This window comes from Lagenorhynchus albirostris, unplaced genomic scaffold, assembly GCF_949774975.1.
Source record: "Lagenorhynchus albirostris unplaced genomic scaffold, mLagAlb1.1 scaffold_74, whole genome shotgun sequence".
Taxonomy (NCBI): domain Eukaryota; kingdom Metazoa; phylum Chordata; class Mammalia; order Artiodactyla; family Delphinidae; genus Lagenorhynchus; species Lagenorhynchus albirostris.
This window is the reverse complement of record NW_026783531.1, coordinates 791,718-807,161: the sequence shown is the minus strand read 5'-3', so window position 1 is coordinate 807,161 and position 15,444 is coordinate 791,718. Positions and strand designations below refer to the sequence as shown.

General features: G+C 44.3%; 1 protein-coding gene across 1 annotated transcript; it reads right to left on the bottom strand.

Annotated features, from left to right (window-relative positions):
• Positions 1 to 2,551: 2,551 nt before the first annotated feature.
• Positions 2,552 to 14,290, bottom strand: LOC132514351 (leucine-rich repeat-containing protein 37A3-like). Its single transcript, XM_060138969.1, is given in 11 exon segments — positions 2,552 to 2,585; positions 2,587 to 2,706; positions 4,205 to 4,254; positions 8,674 to 8,778; positions 9,199 to 9,536; positions 9,539 to 10,324; positions 10,327 to 10,401; positions 10,404 to 10,889; positions 10,892 to 11,002; positions 13,013 to 13,189; positions 14,182 to 14,290. Coding segments are annotated over 11 exon segments (2,391 nt in total).
• Between the last annotated feature and the right edge of the window lie 1,154 nt (positions 14,291 to 15,444).

The window sequence follows — 15,444 nt, the reverse complement described above, 5'->3', positions numbered from 1 at the left end:
CTGAAGCTCCTGCTCTGTGGGAGAAGGTACCACCTCCTTAGGGGGCTACGGACATAGAGCTGAGCTCCCCTGTGGAACCGGAGACTGAGCTGGGGCCTCCTCCTGGATTAAAGAAAGCTCTATCCCTCCAGGGGGTTCTGGAGTCTGAGTAGGGTCCTCCTGCTGCACTGGAGGATGTTCAACCTCTTACTGGGCTCTAGAGTTAAGACAACAGCAGGATTCACGAGTTTAACTGTGATATTAGGCAACACTGGATTTTCAACTTCACCTGGACCTAGAGGTGAGAATGTCACTTCATTATGTACTGAAGGTTGAGCTGCACCATCTGTAGAGGCCCCTGGAGGCTGAGTTGGGTGCTGATGCTGGACTGGAGAAGGTCCAACCCACTCAGTGGGCTTTGGATGCTGAGCTGAGCTCTCCTGCTGGCTTGAAGATGGGTCAGTTTCCTGAGGAAGCTCTTCAGGTTGAGTTGGGGCTCCCTGCTGAACTGGAGAAGGTTCAACATTCTCAGAGGGGGTTGGATGCTGATCTGAAAACTCTTGCTGGACTGACAAAGGTTCCAACTGCTGAGAGGAGACTGTAGACTGAGCCGAGGTTTCTTGTTGGGGTGGAGAAGTTTCAACCTCATTAGTGAACGCTGGAGTTACGGTAAGGGCAAGATCCACAGGTTTAACAGTGACATCGGGCCGCTGCAGAAGCTGAGCTTGATCCTGACCTAGAGGAGAAACTGTTGTCACAGGATGCTCTGGAGAGAAAACTTCAGTCACATTAGAGAGCTCTGGAGACTGAGTTGGAGAGGATTCCACCTCACCATGGGACTCTGGATGCTGAGCTGTGGCTTCCTGCTGAGGTGGAGGAGGTACGTCAGGAGCCTGTGAAAGCTGATCTGGAGTCTACTGCTGGCTTGTGGCAGGTATAACCTCTTCTCCACGATGCTCCGGATACTGAGCTGGGGTCTCCTCTTGTACTGAAGGTTTATTATGTGTACTGTCTTCTGGAGTGCGGCTGGAGCCTCCTGTTGAACTGGCAAAAGTTCAACCTCCTCAGGTGGCTGTGAAGGCAGTGTGGGGGCCTCATGTTGCACTGTAGAAAATTCTGCATTAGTAAGGGGCACTGAGGCTGAGCTGAAGGCTTGTGCTGATTTGGAGAAGGTCCCACCTCTGGAGTGGGTTCTTTCGTTATGGTAAGCTCCACATCTGCATGTTTGACAATGACACTGGATAAGTCTGAATGCTGAGCATGAGGGTGACTTGGAGGTGAAACTGTCATTTCATGATGCTCTGGAGGTTGAGCTGGCTGTTCCTGTTGAGTCGGAGAAGGTTCCACCTCCCCTGAAGGAGGCTCTGGAAGCTAAGCTGCTTGCTCCTGCAGGGTTGCAGAAGTTTCTATCTCTGCTGGAGACAGAGCTGGGATCTCCTGCTGGGTTGCAGAAGATTCTGCCTCATTAGGGGTCTCTGGATACTGAGCTGAGGCTTCCTCCTTGGTTGCAGAGGTTTCAGGTTCTCCAAAAGACTCTGAAAGCTGAGCTGGAATGTCCTGCTGGGTTGCTGGTTTCACCTCCCCAGGAGGCTCTGTAGGCTAAGAAGGCTGAGCCGGTTGATCCTGTTCACTTGGAGAAGGCTCAGCTTTCACAAGAGGCCCTGGGGGCTGACCTGTGGGCTCCTGCTGGGTTGGAGAAGGTTCAACTTCCCCAGGAGGCTTAGAAGGCTGAGCTGGTTGCTCCTGCTCCCTTGAAGGCTCAACCTCTCCAGGAGGCTCTGGAGGCTTAGCTGAGGTCTCTTGTTGGGTTGGAGAAGATTCTGTCCCCTCAGGATGCTCAAGCGGTGGAGTCAGGTCCTCCTGCTGAGCTGTAGGAAATTCAGCTTCCATAGTGGGCTCTGGAGTGATGGTTAAGTTCCAAATCCAGATGTTGAAGTGTAACACTGGGCAAGTTGGAATGAGCGTGACGCTGAACGCCAGGTAGAGATGCTACCTCTTCACTCACTGGAATTTCAGGTACATACTCAGTAGGGAGACCTGGAGCCTGAGTTGGGGCATCTTGATGGAGTAGAGAAGGTTCACCTCCTCAGGGCTCTCTGGAAGCTGAGATGGTGCCTCCTGCTGGACTGGCGGAGGTTCAACCTCCTCGTGGGTCTCTGGAGGCTGAGATGGGGTCTCCTGCTGGACTGGAGAAGGATCGACCTATTTAGTGACCTGTGGAGTTATGGTAAGTGCCAGATCCAGAGTTTTATCAGTGACATTGTACAAGTTTGACTGCTGAGCTTCATTTACCCCATGATGTGCTACTGGTCGAACTACAAGCTCCTTAAGTGTCTCCAAAGGCTGGGCGAGGGACTCTTGAGGACTTGGAGTTTCTAGTTCCTCAGGGGCCTCTGAAGGCTGAGATGGAGCCTCCTGCTGAAGTGGAGGTGGTTCTACCTCTTCAGTGGGCTCTGGATGCTGAGTCTGGGCCTCTGCCTGGGGTGAAAAAGATTCAACCTCCTCAGGGGTCTGCGGATGCTGAGCAGGGCCCTCCTGGGGAAAAGATTCAGCCTCCTCAGTGAGCTCAGGATTACGAGTTTGGGCCTTCTGCTGGGATGGAGAAATATCCTCATCAGAAGACTCCCTGTCGTGTAGCTTTTGTGCCATATTTTCCTTGCGTGTGGCGTTGAGAGGCCTATACGTATCCCTATGTCAAAGTGGCCGCCTTCTCCCGAAAGGGTCCTCCTAGGAACAGAAAGGGAAATATTAATTCTGCATCTCGCCTGCTTTCTCTGGCCACAGTACTTTCTCCTCCTCAAACTTACCTGACTCTCACTTTCCCCTGAGCTTCTCTTACGCAGCAGAAATCGAAAAAAGCCCCTTGGAGGAAAACACACAGTTAGTGTTACATGTCATTTTTCATCTGTCTCACAATGTGTCATCTCTGGTCTTATTAGGACTAAATGGGTACCTCAGTCCATAATCACAATGAGCAAAGTCACCACAGATCCGGGATCTTGAAAATCATTGCATGCATGCTGGCCTTCCAGAAGTTCTCTGTGTCTGTCCAAAATGGCCCCCTAGTGTCTCTGGGGAGACCTTTACATGTAGCTTAGCATGGAGTATAGGCAGGATTTTCAGCCCCACTCACCTTTCTTGGTCCTTGGCCAAGTGACATCGTGCAGAGAAAACACTGCACAACGGCGCAGGGCAGAAACACGTTACTCTCTAGATGCGCTTCACACCAGTCCGTTTCGGACTTGGTCACACATGCATCATTTGCTGGGGTTTGGGTGTGGGCAGAAGGTGCTTTTATTTTCCTGGCTGCTCTATCCTATAAGTTGAATCACACCAAGTAAACACCTGAAACCAACGAGCAAAGTTATGTATACCTCTCTGACTTTCATATTGCAGGCTGTCACTGTGGTGTCAGTGAATTGTGGAATCAGTTTAAAGGCCATGACCAGCAGGGAAATACTCTTTCTGAATACAAATAGAAGAGAAAGAAATCAGAGTGCAAAATAAGGTTGTTTCAGAAGCTACTTATGTCCATATAGTATGTGTATGCTGATTCGTGACATAAAACGTAGCTCACAGCCCAAGCACAGTGCGATCAGTAGAGAAGTCCTCAGTGGAAAGGGACCCTCTTCTTTTTGATAATCACTAGCAGTATGACCATGGGGCAATATATTTTCCCTTTCTCCTTCTCCATTTCCTTATTATAAAAGGAAGAGACAAAATACTGTCTAACGTTTCTCCCCGTTAAAATTCTATGAAGTTTGGATAAAGGGAATAGAGTAGGGGCATAAAAAACAGTAGGATGAGAAGCGAAGTTTCCTTGCCAAATTACAAAAGTGACTCATATGTTCTACCTTTTGTCAGCTTTGAGTGAGGCCAGCCCCTACATCCCCAACCATGTGGCCTTCCCTACCCCAGAGCCTCCTAGAAGGCCTCTGGCCTGGCCTGATGCCTAGGAACCAGGTATCAGGCCAGCAGGAACAGGTACAACCAAAATCTCTCCCCGTCCACCCTCTTTCCTTAAAGGACAAGTGAAAGCAGATGAATCGGTGCCAGTCCTGTTCTAAGTCAGCTTGGGCTGGGGAGCTAATTCTGCTAATAAATAAATTAGGGTAAACCATTAGGGTAATTAAACATTCTTCCTGCCTTTGGTCAGGAAATTGAAATAGATGAGTTCTAAGTTCTCCTCTAGTTGTAAAATTCTGCTTTCAAAACCAATATTTACCTTCTGCTTCTCTTTTTCACTTCCTCTTTTGCAATTCTATGAGAATAAATCTGTTTTTAAAGAAAACATGATCATGATTAGCCATTACAAGTATTTCCAAATCCTCATTCATTCCTTTTTACTTTAAATCTTATCTACCCAGTGAGATGATAACGTTTTTAAGGAAAGGAAATCTACCCTGTTTAATAATCCTTTGACTCTTCCACAGTACCTAACATAGGGACTTGCATGCAGCAGGCGATATATTTTATTGACTGTTTTAGATAATGTTCAACAGATAACTCCTAGTAAATCTCTTAGAATTAGGAAAAGAAAATAAAAGTATCTAGCAGAAACCTAAGCATTGTTTTAAAGTCAAGAACAACAGTAGGATGCCCATGATTACTGCTACTGTTGATCATTGTGGTGGAGGTCTTAATCAGTATGATAAGAAAAAGGAAGTATTGGAAAGGAAAAGACAAACATATTTGCACATGAAATGAGGGACCTAAAAAGATCAAAAGAATCAACTGAAATTTTATTGGAAGCAACGTGAGTAAGATGGCTCCATACAAAATCAAGAGATCCACATATAAGCCTTGATAGCTTTCCCATATAACACAAATAACTAACGAAGAAACATCCCATTTACTATATCAATAGAAATGCATAAAGTACCTCGGGATAAACTTAACCAAAAATTTGTAAGACCTATGTGATGAAAATATTAAAACTTTTCTGAAGGACATTAAGAAGATGTACTTACATGGCATGAGATACCATCCTCCTAGAAGGTTGTAAAGAGGTCAATTCTCCTCACATTAACCTCCAAATTCAATGCAATCCATTTATAGCCAAAATAATTTTTAAATAAAACCTGGCCAGCAGACATTTGGTAGAGAATATATGTAAGAATAGTTATGAAATGTATGAAAAAGAAGGTCAAAGAGTAGGACCTTGTCCTACCAGATATAACATGTGTTATAGAGCAACTGGAATTAAGCAGTGTGATATTGGTACTGGTACAGGACAAGATAACTGGATTAGAGAATAGAGTCCAGATAAAGAAAGAATATTAGAACAGGGAAGAAAGACTAAACCATTCAGTGAAATGTTTGAAAACAATTAGATCTTCATACAGGGGGAAAATGTTAGATCCCCTACCTCAACCACACGAAAAAAACAAATACAACAAATTCTAGACAGATTATTAAAGTACTTGAAGAAAATATTATGGATTATTTTTACGTCATGAGGTGACAAAGGCCTGGCTAACAAAACCCACCGCACATCAGCCATGAGGAGAGGTCGGGCAGATATGGTGGCTGACTGTCAACACACATCCTACTCTTCACAGCCCTTGCCCCCTTTTTCCCTGGACTGTTTGTCTTCTTCTTGTTGACTTATGAAACTCTTGGGAGTTCCCTGGTGGTCCAGTGGTTAGGCCTTGGCTCTTTCACTGCTGTGGCCCGAGGTTCAATCCCTGGTCAGGGAACTAAGATCCCGCAAGCTGCACAGCATGGCCAAACCCCCCACGCCCAAACAAACAAAAAACTCCTTATAGTAAAGAAATACTGGCTTTCATTGAATTTCAGTGATTCGAATCTTTCCAGTTTTTTTGTCTCTGAGGAGACAAGACAAAAGAGTGGAGTAGGGAGCACAAGCTTTGCAGTCGGGTGAAACTAGCTTCTGCTTTTGGTTTGGCCACTGGGGCCTTACATTGATCTCCTTCATCTATGAAGGAGGGATAGTAATATCATCCTTACAGGACTGTGGGCATTAAATCAGACAATATATGGAAAACTCTTCCTCTTACGCTTGGCATGAATCAGTGTTAAGCTGGTGTCACAGACAAGATGGTGGAATATATCAAAGGCTCTGCTTGTGGCATCAGGCTCTGAAGGCTCTTTCCCACCATAAGATTATAAAAATATTGCTTTTATTTTCTTCTAATACCTTTATGTGGTCTTTCTTCACATTTATGGAAATATGTTTATTTAAGATGAAAAATGGGGATCTGCTATTATTTACCCCCCAAATAGTTAGGCAGCTATTCTATCACCATTAATTCATTTTTTCCCACTGATTCGAATACTAAAACATGACATTTCAAAAGTCTTAAGAAAACATGGGTCTATTGCTGGACTCTATGCTACTTCAGATAAATATTCGGCTGCATTATTCCTCACTGTGGAATTGACATAACGCCTCATCTCTCTTCTGTTGAACACCATTATTGGCTACCATAGGAAGAGCACTGCATGGCCCCTGTCCTCAAAAAGCTTATCATGTAAGTGGGGAGAAGAAGTAATGGTTAGGACTCCTCGGTTTCACTGCGGAGGCTACAGGTTTAATCTCTACTTGGGGAACTAAGATCTCGCAGGCGAAATCAAAACAAAAGAAAACAAATGTAAGGTTAAACTACACAGAAGTTAAAAACAATAAAAAGGGGACTTTATAGAAACTGTAAAAAAGCAAAAGGCCATATGCCACCTGGAGATGTAGAGGGTACAGTCTGGGCAATGGCCAATGACTAGCAAGCTGACCCCATGTTAGTCTCCAGCCTCCTAGGCTCAGAAATCATACTCTTCCTCACCAAGAGAGAACTCATGTCTTCCTGTTGTGGATCAAAAATTGATCCATTGATCCATTGATCAATGGATTTTTGATCCATTGATCAAAAATCAGAATGCCAAATTATTACTGGACAATGAGAAATACAGCTGTTCTACACACAGGGCATCCGTGTCTGCACAATCAGTGAATTACCTTTTGTAGATACAAGCCTCAGTGGCACACTCAAGCACAGTCACAAAATCGAAGGCTACTTGGTGAGAACAGAATTAGAAAAGGAATCAGCTGAATCGAGAATTTAATGGGAAGGCCTGAGGTAGCTGGATCGGCCCATCTCCTCAACAGGCACAGCCTGGCTAGTGGGCCTGACTCTTCAGTTATGCTGCCTAAGGTGCCATCTCTACTCTCGGGCAATGTGAGGATGGGCACTGCCCATGTTGGTCTCTCCTCACCTTTTCTATGCTTTCACTACTGACCAAACCTCCTGCAGATAGACACAGTTCTCTTGAGAAGTTAGTACATCATGTCAGGTTTTATTCAAGTCTGATAGGCCAGGAAGCCATTGGTCCTTACACATCTCTGCTCAGCTCCGTGATGTGCTAACATTGGTGTTTCTCTCTTGGGGGCTGCCTTTTAAAAACTGCTTACCACTGTTGTCAGTTCTGAGGGGAGGGGACTGCTTTGCTATGGCCCCTAAGAAATGGTGACAAACCTCACAGGACAAGGATCAGGAGGGCTGGAGTATTCAGGGAACGCTTTATGAAGAAAGATATCTGAACATAAATTGGCTTTTGAGAGATTAATAGGACTTCCACAGGCAAAGCAAAATAAAGGAATTTTAGATGGTCAAAGGCACAGACAAAAGTAGGAATGGGTTTGGTGTAACTAGCGTATAGTGAGGAGCTGCTTTGGCTGGAATGCGGGGCTGCCATTACAAGAGAAAAGGTAAATAAAGTAGGTTGGATTGGTAGGGTAGAATCAAGATTGTCAGCTTATTAAAGTCACTCTTTTAATGTTAGCAACTGCCTGTTGGGAAAAGTAATAAACCATTATGTAACTGAACAAAAGGTAAACAGGCTAGCTCCAGGAATAGGCTACTATAAATATGACATACTTTAGGGTAGCCTGCTGCAGGATTTTACTTGCAGTGTTTTAATGGAAGCTATCTACACAATTCCTAATACACTGGAGAAGACAGCTGCTAAGTAAACCTAAGGAATACAAGAGATCACACTTTTATCTTTTAGGCACATCCTTTTAAACCTCCCAGGGTGACTGATCGCTCCATGAGTATGGAGATCCTATATCTCTCATCATTTCAGCCAACAAGTAAAGAAATCAACAGTAGAATGAGAGTGACTGGTGAGTACATGAAATCAGCATATTTTTTTGTGTTGAAGATATTTTACTATCATGTCAACTCTGGCCTTCTCATAAACTTCACTTGTCAAAATAGTCCAATGGCTTGTTACCATGGATCCAATTCCATAGAGATCTCCTGGGAGTGGAGTTCCTTTAAAAATACTGTGGAGACTTCCCTGGTGGCACAGTGGTTAAGAATTTGCCTGCCAGTGAAGGGGACGCGGGTTTGATCCCTGGTCTGGGAAGGTCCCACATGCTGCATAGCAACTAAGTCCATGAGCCACAATGCCTGAGCCCGCGTGCTTAGAGCCCGTAATCCACAACAAGACTAGCCACCACAATGAGAAGCCCGCACACCGCCATGAAGACCCAACACAGAGAAAAAACAAACAAAAACACAAACAAACAAAAATCCTCGGAATATACTTTTCAGTAAAAGAACAAAGTGTATTCAGTCCTCCTGATTAAAGAGAAAAATCAAATACTAGTAGGAGGAAAGGTGGCTTTGATTCTCAGTTTGTGGGTTCTGAATCTGAATTAATTATTGTCCTTACCTCAATGAGACACAGAATTGTAACCAAAATCGTCACTACTACAGTTACAGATATTACCAAGATGAGTTTGTTGTTATAGCCATATCCTGAAACTTCTTCTGTGTGCTAAAAAAAATAAGTAACAATTTTTTAAACACAAGAAGATGGAAGGGATGAAAGCTATTTTTAATCCTATTCTAAATGATAGTTAACTATTCTTAAAATACTATAAAACCCAATCCTTTCAGGCGAGTAGCTTCTATAAGAACAAGCCAAATTTAATGTTATTAATCTTATCATTAGCATTTTCTTCTACAATTTATTTATCTACACATTATTTATCTTGTGTTATGCCTTTTCTAGTCTACCCTAGGAATAGTGGCACACTCTCTAAACGAGCAAAGTGGGAGATCACTGTCTTAGCCAGTTTCATGGCTGCAGATAAGGTACAGACTAGGAGCCCGTGGTATTCCTGCCTGGGCACGTTAATGGCATGTCCTAAACTGAGTGAAAGTCCAGCTCCCGTGTGTCAGGGGTTATCCTCACCTCACTTGACTCCTGCTCTTTCTGCTCACTCTGGGTTTCCGTGCTCTCACTGATATAGTTGTCAGTTTTCCACTGGTCCGTACGCCATTCCGCTTTGGAAACATTTACTTCTTGCTGCTTGCTGAGAAGTTTCATCAGGAGGCCTGTTTGAGACATGAGGTTGGCACAGCCCAGCTGCACGTGTGTCTCTGAGCAGTCCATTTTCAAAGTCTGGATAACATGAGAAATGAGCCTTCGCATGTCATTATTGGGGATGAGGGACCAGAACTGCTGGTTTAGCTGAGTTTCAACTTCATCACCTGGGGATGTGAGCCCTGGGAAAGTGAAGCCTGTGGGCTAGGGGATAATTCAGTGCCCGTGTTGTGGTACTCCCAGTGTGTTTTGTTGGTGTGTTGAACAGCTGGCATACTGTTGTCTGCAGCAACAGTAGAATGTGCAGTGGAGACGTTCCTATGGGTAGTGTTTCCAGGGCCGTTTCCTCCTGGCAGACTAGAGTTTCCTCTAGAAATAATTTCAACAGAAACATTTTGTGCAGTATTGTTTTCTGAACTAGTGTTTTCTGCAGAAGTGTCTGTAAAAGAAAATAATGCTGGAAAAGGATTTTCCTGAGAAGTCACTTCTCTTCAAGGTGAAACAGCCTCTCGTGGAGGGGAATTTATGAGACTCCTCGCTACAGAGAACGGAGAGCTTGCAAGCATCATTCTATTGAGTGAACTTTTCTTTCTGAACTTTCGACTCCTTTTGACTTTGGGTTTTCCGTGGACCCGATGAGACTGAGTTTTATGGAAGATGTATTTTTCACCAGAAGGTGAGATTGTTTCAGGAGCCTCAATATTTCTAACTCTAGCCTTTACAGCTTCTAAAACAAAAATAGTGTGGGATAAGTCTTTTGATTTGCTTTTAACCTCAGATGGGGATTTTGGAGGGATGGAGGCAGAAGGCCTGCCCTTGAAGTACTGTTTCAGGGAAGAGGAGCCTGCTGCCTTGGGTTCCTTTATGAATGAAGACTCTGCATTGGACGACTTTCCCACCAGCTTCCTGGGCCTCTGCACCATGAGAAGCTGTTTCAGCTTTCTTGGGGATGGCCTCCTGAGCCTTCTTTCTTCGGCAGTGTTCGCCACAGACTGCGGGCATTCCGCTTCCTCCTGACGCTCTCATCTCCCACTGCTTTGAGGTGCATTTTCTGTATGCCCCTTGGGCCCTGAGGACCCTGTTCACTCTCAGCAGCTTTTTCTCTGTACTCTCAATCTTTGCTAGGCTGTCTTTCTCTGGTTGGGCAGCTTCCAATTTCTTTTGAAAGATGTAGAGTTTAAACATGGCACCTAAATGGTTGGAACGCGTATGCATGGCAGCTTTATCTTCCTTTTTAACCTCATCAAATTTTTCTTTGGTTTCTGCATCTAACAAATTTTGCAGAAAGTGAAGTTTCTTCAATTTATTTTTATTAGTTGAATTGTTGGGTACAGGTTTAACAGAAGGGCTCCTTGTATTGATTTTCAAAATGCCCAGTGGCATATCTCCATCTCGTGTATTTGAAAAAAGAAGTTGAATGAATGGTAATAATGTTGATTCCACATCTCCTAGATTTCCCTCTGAGATAAAAGGCAGTATGTAATTCAGTGCACTGATAATATCACTTTTATTATTAAAGTCCAGCTGCTCATTCATGAAGCCTGACAAGCTGACAGCACTTTATCTGAGGATGCCCTCTCTGACTCAATAGTCAGCTCGCTGCTGTTCTTCTTCCAGGCTTGCAACATCTTCATCAACGATCCTTTTGCATTCCCTATAGATGTTTCTTCATCTGTCAAAAATAACTGTTTTTGATCATTGAAGACTGATGGGACAGCTTTTAGTCAGTACACAGCCAAATAAATTAGGAATCAGTCAACGTTTGAGTGCCACTTAGGAGAAAAAGAAACACACACTTAAGTCTATGACTGGCAACAGCAAAATGATATCTCTTGAAAAAGTGGCTATCTACTCAGAAAATTCTGTAGCGTGAAATACACTAACTATATTCAGGATTACTCCACTGGTTCCCAGGGGCCAGAACTGAAGAAACTCCAAGGCTGGAAGACAAATATTCCCCTACTCAGCTGGACTCTCTGCAGATCTACTGTGACTCCTCAAATTTATATACCCGATCCTGTCCTTCCTCAGAGGCAGAGGAGTGTGAGGCTTCCTCTATCCACCTCTTTAGTGTGCTTGTGTCCTTGCTACTATCACAGATGACCACGACAACAACTGCCGTTAACAGGTCGTCATCTGGACATTTTCTTCTCCACCCACCCACCGAATCCTTTGCTCACTCCCTGCTTCCATATGTCCAGGCCCTCATAACAGATAACTCTATACAGGAAAAAAACACTATGCCCGCCTGGGCTCATTGCTAAAATTTGGGCAGGGATCTGGGGTATAAGTTAAGAGATTTGCCCACTTGTATGCCCATGTGGAATGTTCAACAAATCAATGGAATAATACTTGAGGTCCAAAATGCAGAAGGGAAAAAGCAACTTCTGTCAGATGGCTACTTTGCTTTCATTTCATTTTACTTCTAATATTTCCAGCTTTACTTGGGGAACCATCCAAAGCTTCTGACTGTGGGAAGGTAATGTGTACCATTGTGTAGCTGGGATTCTCTTCCAAAAGGATTAAAAGTATTTTTCCTAAGGGTCAAAGGAGGAGGGAAGTGTCATGAGAAAGGAGGAGCATGGGCTTGCAGAGAGCCCCAAACTGGGGAGACGAGATCGGGGCACTAGGATCATAACACTTAACACCTCTCATCTTGTTTCTCCTCACCTGTAAAAGGAGATTAAAAATGGCTTTTCTGCCCACTTCTGTGGGACAAGGGAGTAATACAACTAGTAAAAAAACTGTTTGGGGGAGTTCACTGGTGGTCAAGTGGTTAGGACCCGGCACTTTCCCTGCTGTGGCCTGGGTTCAATCCCTGATTGTGGAGCTAAGATCCCACAAGCTGTGTGTCACAGACAAAAAAAACAAATTGTGTTGAAAAATCAGCGATATTGTCTTTATATAAGTAGCAAAGTGTTATTATTTATGATGTGCTCCAGATCAGCGATAGAGACCTGTATTCAAGCTACGTGGGCATGAAAGCACATTTTGGAAGTCACCGAGTTAGTGCCAATAAATCTAATATATAGAAAAATAGTTGAAAGCCCCTAAGTGTTTTGTGGATAGAAAAGCTTGAGATTCAGAGCAAGTTCAGAGCTGGACAGTCTAAGAATGAACTAGCTCTCCATTCCATTAGAAGGGCTAGGTAGCAGCTTCTGGTTATGGAACCAGAAATCTCAGCCTCCAAATAGGACATAAAACAGCATCACTTGTACTCTTTATACAATTGCAGAAACAAACAAAATAAACAACAATATATTTACACCTGTCCTATAACACAAATGGTAATTGAGACCTAATGTATATAAAATCAGTTTACAAACTGTGATGCACTCTATCAATAAGTTCTCATTTGCAGAGAGCACAGCATAGGATATGTGGCCATTAATGTTAATTCCCTTCCCGCTTCCATTCCTTTCTCTTGTCCCTTTATGTATGTGGATCAGTAACATTATTAAGCTAACAATGTAACTGAGCAACTATTAGCTTAATAATGTAACCAACACTCTGATTCTTACCAAGGGGGTAGTTCTTAGAAACATAGGGAGCTGGAACTCTGAATGAATGAATTAAAATAATGAAATTACATCATTAAATTTAATTTTAAATTAATTTTAAAAATTATCACCATTGATTAAAAATTAAATTAAAAATTTATTATCCCACAATTGAGACTCACCACAACGTGTGACTTCTGTCAGGCATTCACTGTCACAATGCATCTTGACTGTCTTACGGACAACCTCAATGGTATTTTTAACTTGGCAGAGGCAGCAGGCCATACGGCTAGGTAAGATCCTATAAACGGAAACACAGATAATTAAATTCGTGGTAAAAGAGTTACTTGAGGGCTTCCCTGGTGGCGCAGTGGTTGAGAGTCCGCCTGCCGATGCAGGGGATGCGGGTTCGTGCCCAGGTCCAGGAAGATCCCACATGCCGCGGAGCCGCTGGGCCCGTGAGCCATGGCCGCTGAGCCTGCAAGTCTGGAGCCTGTGCTCCGCGACGGGAGAGGCCACAACAGTGAGAGGCCCACGTACCAAAAAAAAAAAAAAAAAAAAAGAGTTACTTGAGTAGGTAGAAGAGGTAGGCCAAGACCTCCACAGACCAGTTAAAAAAGGAGTTCTTGGGGCATATGGACTGGAGAACTGAATAGGGGCCGGTTGGCCAATTGCTGCTCTTGACTGTTGTAAATAAATATAGAGGAGGAGAGAGGTGCCCAACAGAAGGATTAGAATGGCAGTAGATATGGTATGCATAGAAAAAAGGGAATAGGGATTACAATTGGGTGACACTGATCTGTACTTTAATTCAGAAGTATCTCCTTCCAACCCAAAAGCCTCACTTTGGGTTGAGAGTACACAGGAAGTAGGCAAACTTCTAAGAAGAGTCTGAATAAGACCACACCTTCTGGAATTCCTTTCACAGTTCCCATTTGTGAGTAGTAATATATTAGAAGTTATTCTAGTAATAAAAAAGCATCATGTGGTTAAACAATAACAGAGATCGCATTGGCCAAATCTAGACAAAAGGAACATTCCAAAGAATAACATTATTATTATAATAAGGTATAACATAGTTAATTTTTAAAAAAGCACATGAGTTACTGGTGATACTCAAAATGAAGTGGGGGAGCTCTTCTGTAAAGAATAATGTCAGCTAATAAATGCAAAATGGATGATAGAATAGGAAAGTGTCATCTTGCAACTATCAATGTAATAATCGATTCAGACAAAGATTATCATTGATGCACAGTTGGGTGAAGAGTTGCTTGAAAGTAGGATCTTCACTGATCCCAAATTATCACCCCACAGATTATTTATCAATTACCAAGGGGAACAATAACTTTACCATGGAGAGATATGGAAGAAACCACCTTAATCAAGTGATCAAACTTAGCACTGGGCATCCTGCTGGGATGGACAAATTTCAGCTTCCTCAGGGGGTTCTGTAGGTTCATCTGGGCACCCCAAAAAATCCCTAGGTAGGCTGTCCTCAGGATAAATGGCATCCATACTGGGATCTAAATAATCACCCTGCAACTGTCGTTCTAGACCCTGAGTGTTGTTTTGAAATTGGCCTATAGTTCCAACAATAATTTTGTCAAGCCGTTGATGCTGAACTAGATCTTTCTTCAGGTTTGGGGGGTGAAACAGTAAACTTCATTGGTTTTGCGCTGTTACTACCTAGAGGTGGAACAAGTATTTCAAATGACTGGTGACCTTCAGCCTCGTCTAGACCTATCTGTTTAGTCTTACTTTTGTGTAGAGAAAGGAGAACCAAGGGCTGACTTTGATCCCAGTCTAGCACTGGAACTGCCTCTGGGAGCTTTTGATGTTGGGTTTCCTTGTTATTCAGATCCTGATGTGGAACAGCAAACTGATCTGGCCCTGTAGACAGCTCTCCAACCGAATCCGTGTCCGGGTCTGGAACCCCAGTCTCAGTCAACTTCTGATGAGGCAGGGCCAACATCTGGACTGGAGACAAGGACATTAAGTAATTAAAGCCCCCGGCTTCTGCCAGGGGGGTAAGGGCATGGGGCAATTTGGGAGGAGGGTCTGAGGCCTGTGAAGACCAAGCCTCTGTCAGCCGCGGGGGGTTGGGGGGTCACCTGGACGGGGCCCAGGGCTCACTCCGGAGGCTGAACTGCCTGGACTAGAAGCCACTGTCCTTGCCATGTGAGGAAGAGCCGTGACAACCAATGGCACAGACAGGACATAACATGCGGCGGCTCCAGGGGCAGTGACCCAGGCCAGTGAGGAGCCGGAGCCACAACCTGCGTCTGAGCTGAACCGCTATGCCAGCGCCAAAGCGACGGCTCACGTTAGCAACCGCGCGCCCCGCCCCCGCCTAACGTCCCTCCCGTTATTTACGACATCTTTAGTTACGCCACCGTTATTAGGCTCGTGTGGAGATCAAATCCGCGCCACCAGAGTGGGCCTTTTTCCTAGAGTCCCCAGGGCGCAAGCCATCCTTCCCGTTGGAAAGGCAACAATTACCTTCTGCCCGGCCCTCTTCCCAACCCCGCCCTGCCCTCCCTTGCCCCAAACAATGAGGCGGGATTTGGCCTGCAGACCCGAGTGACCCCAAACTCCAGCAGCCCAGGGGTGGAGC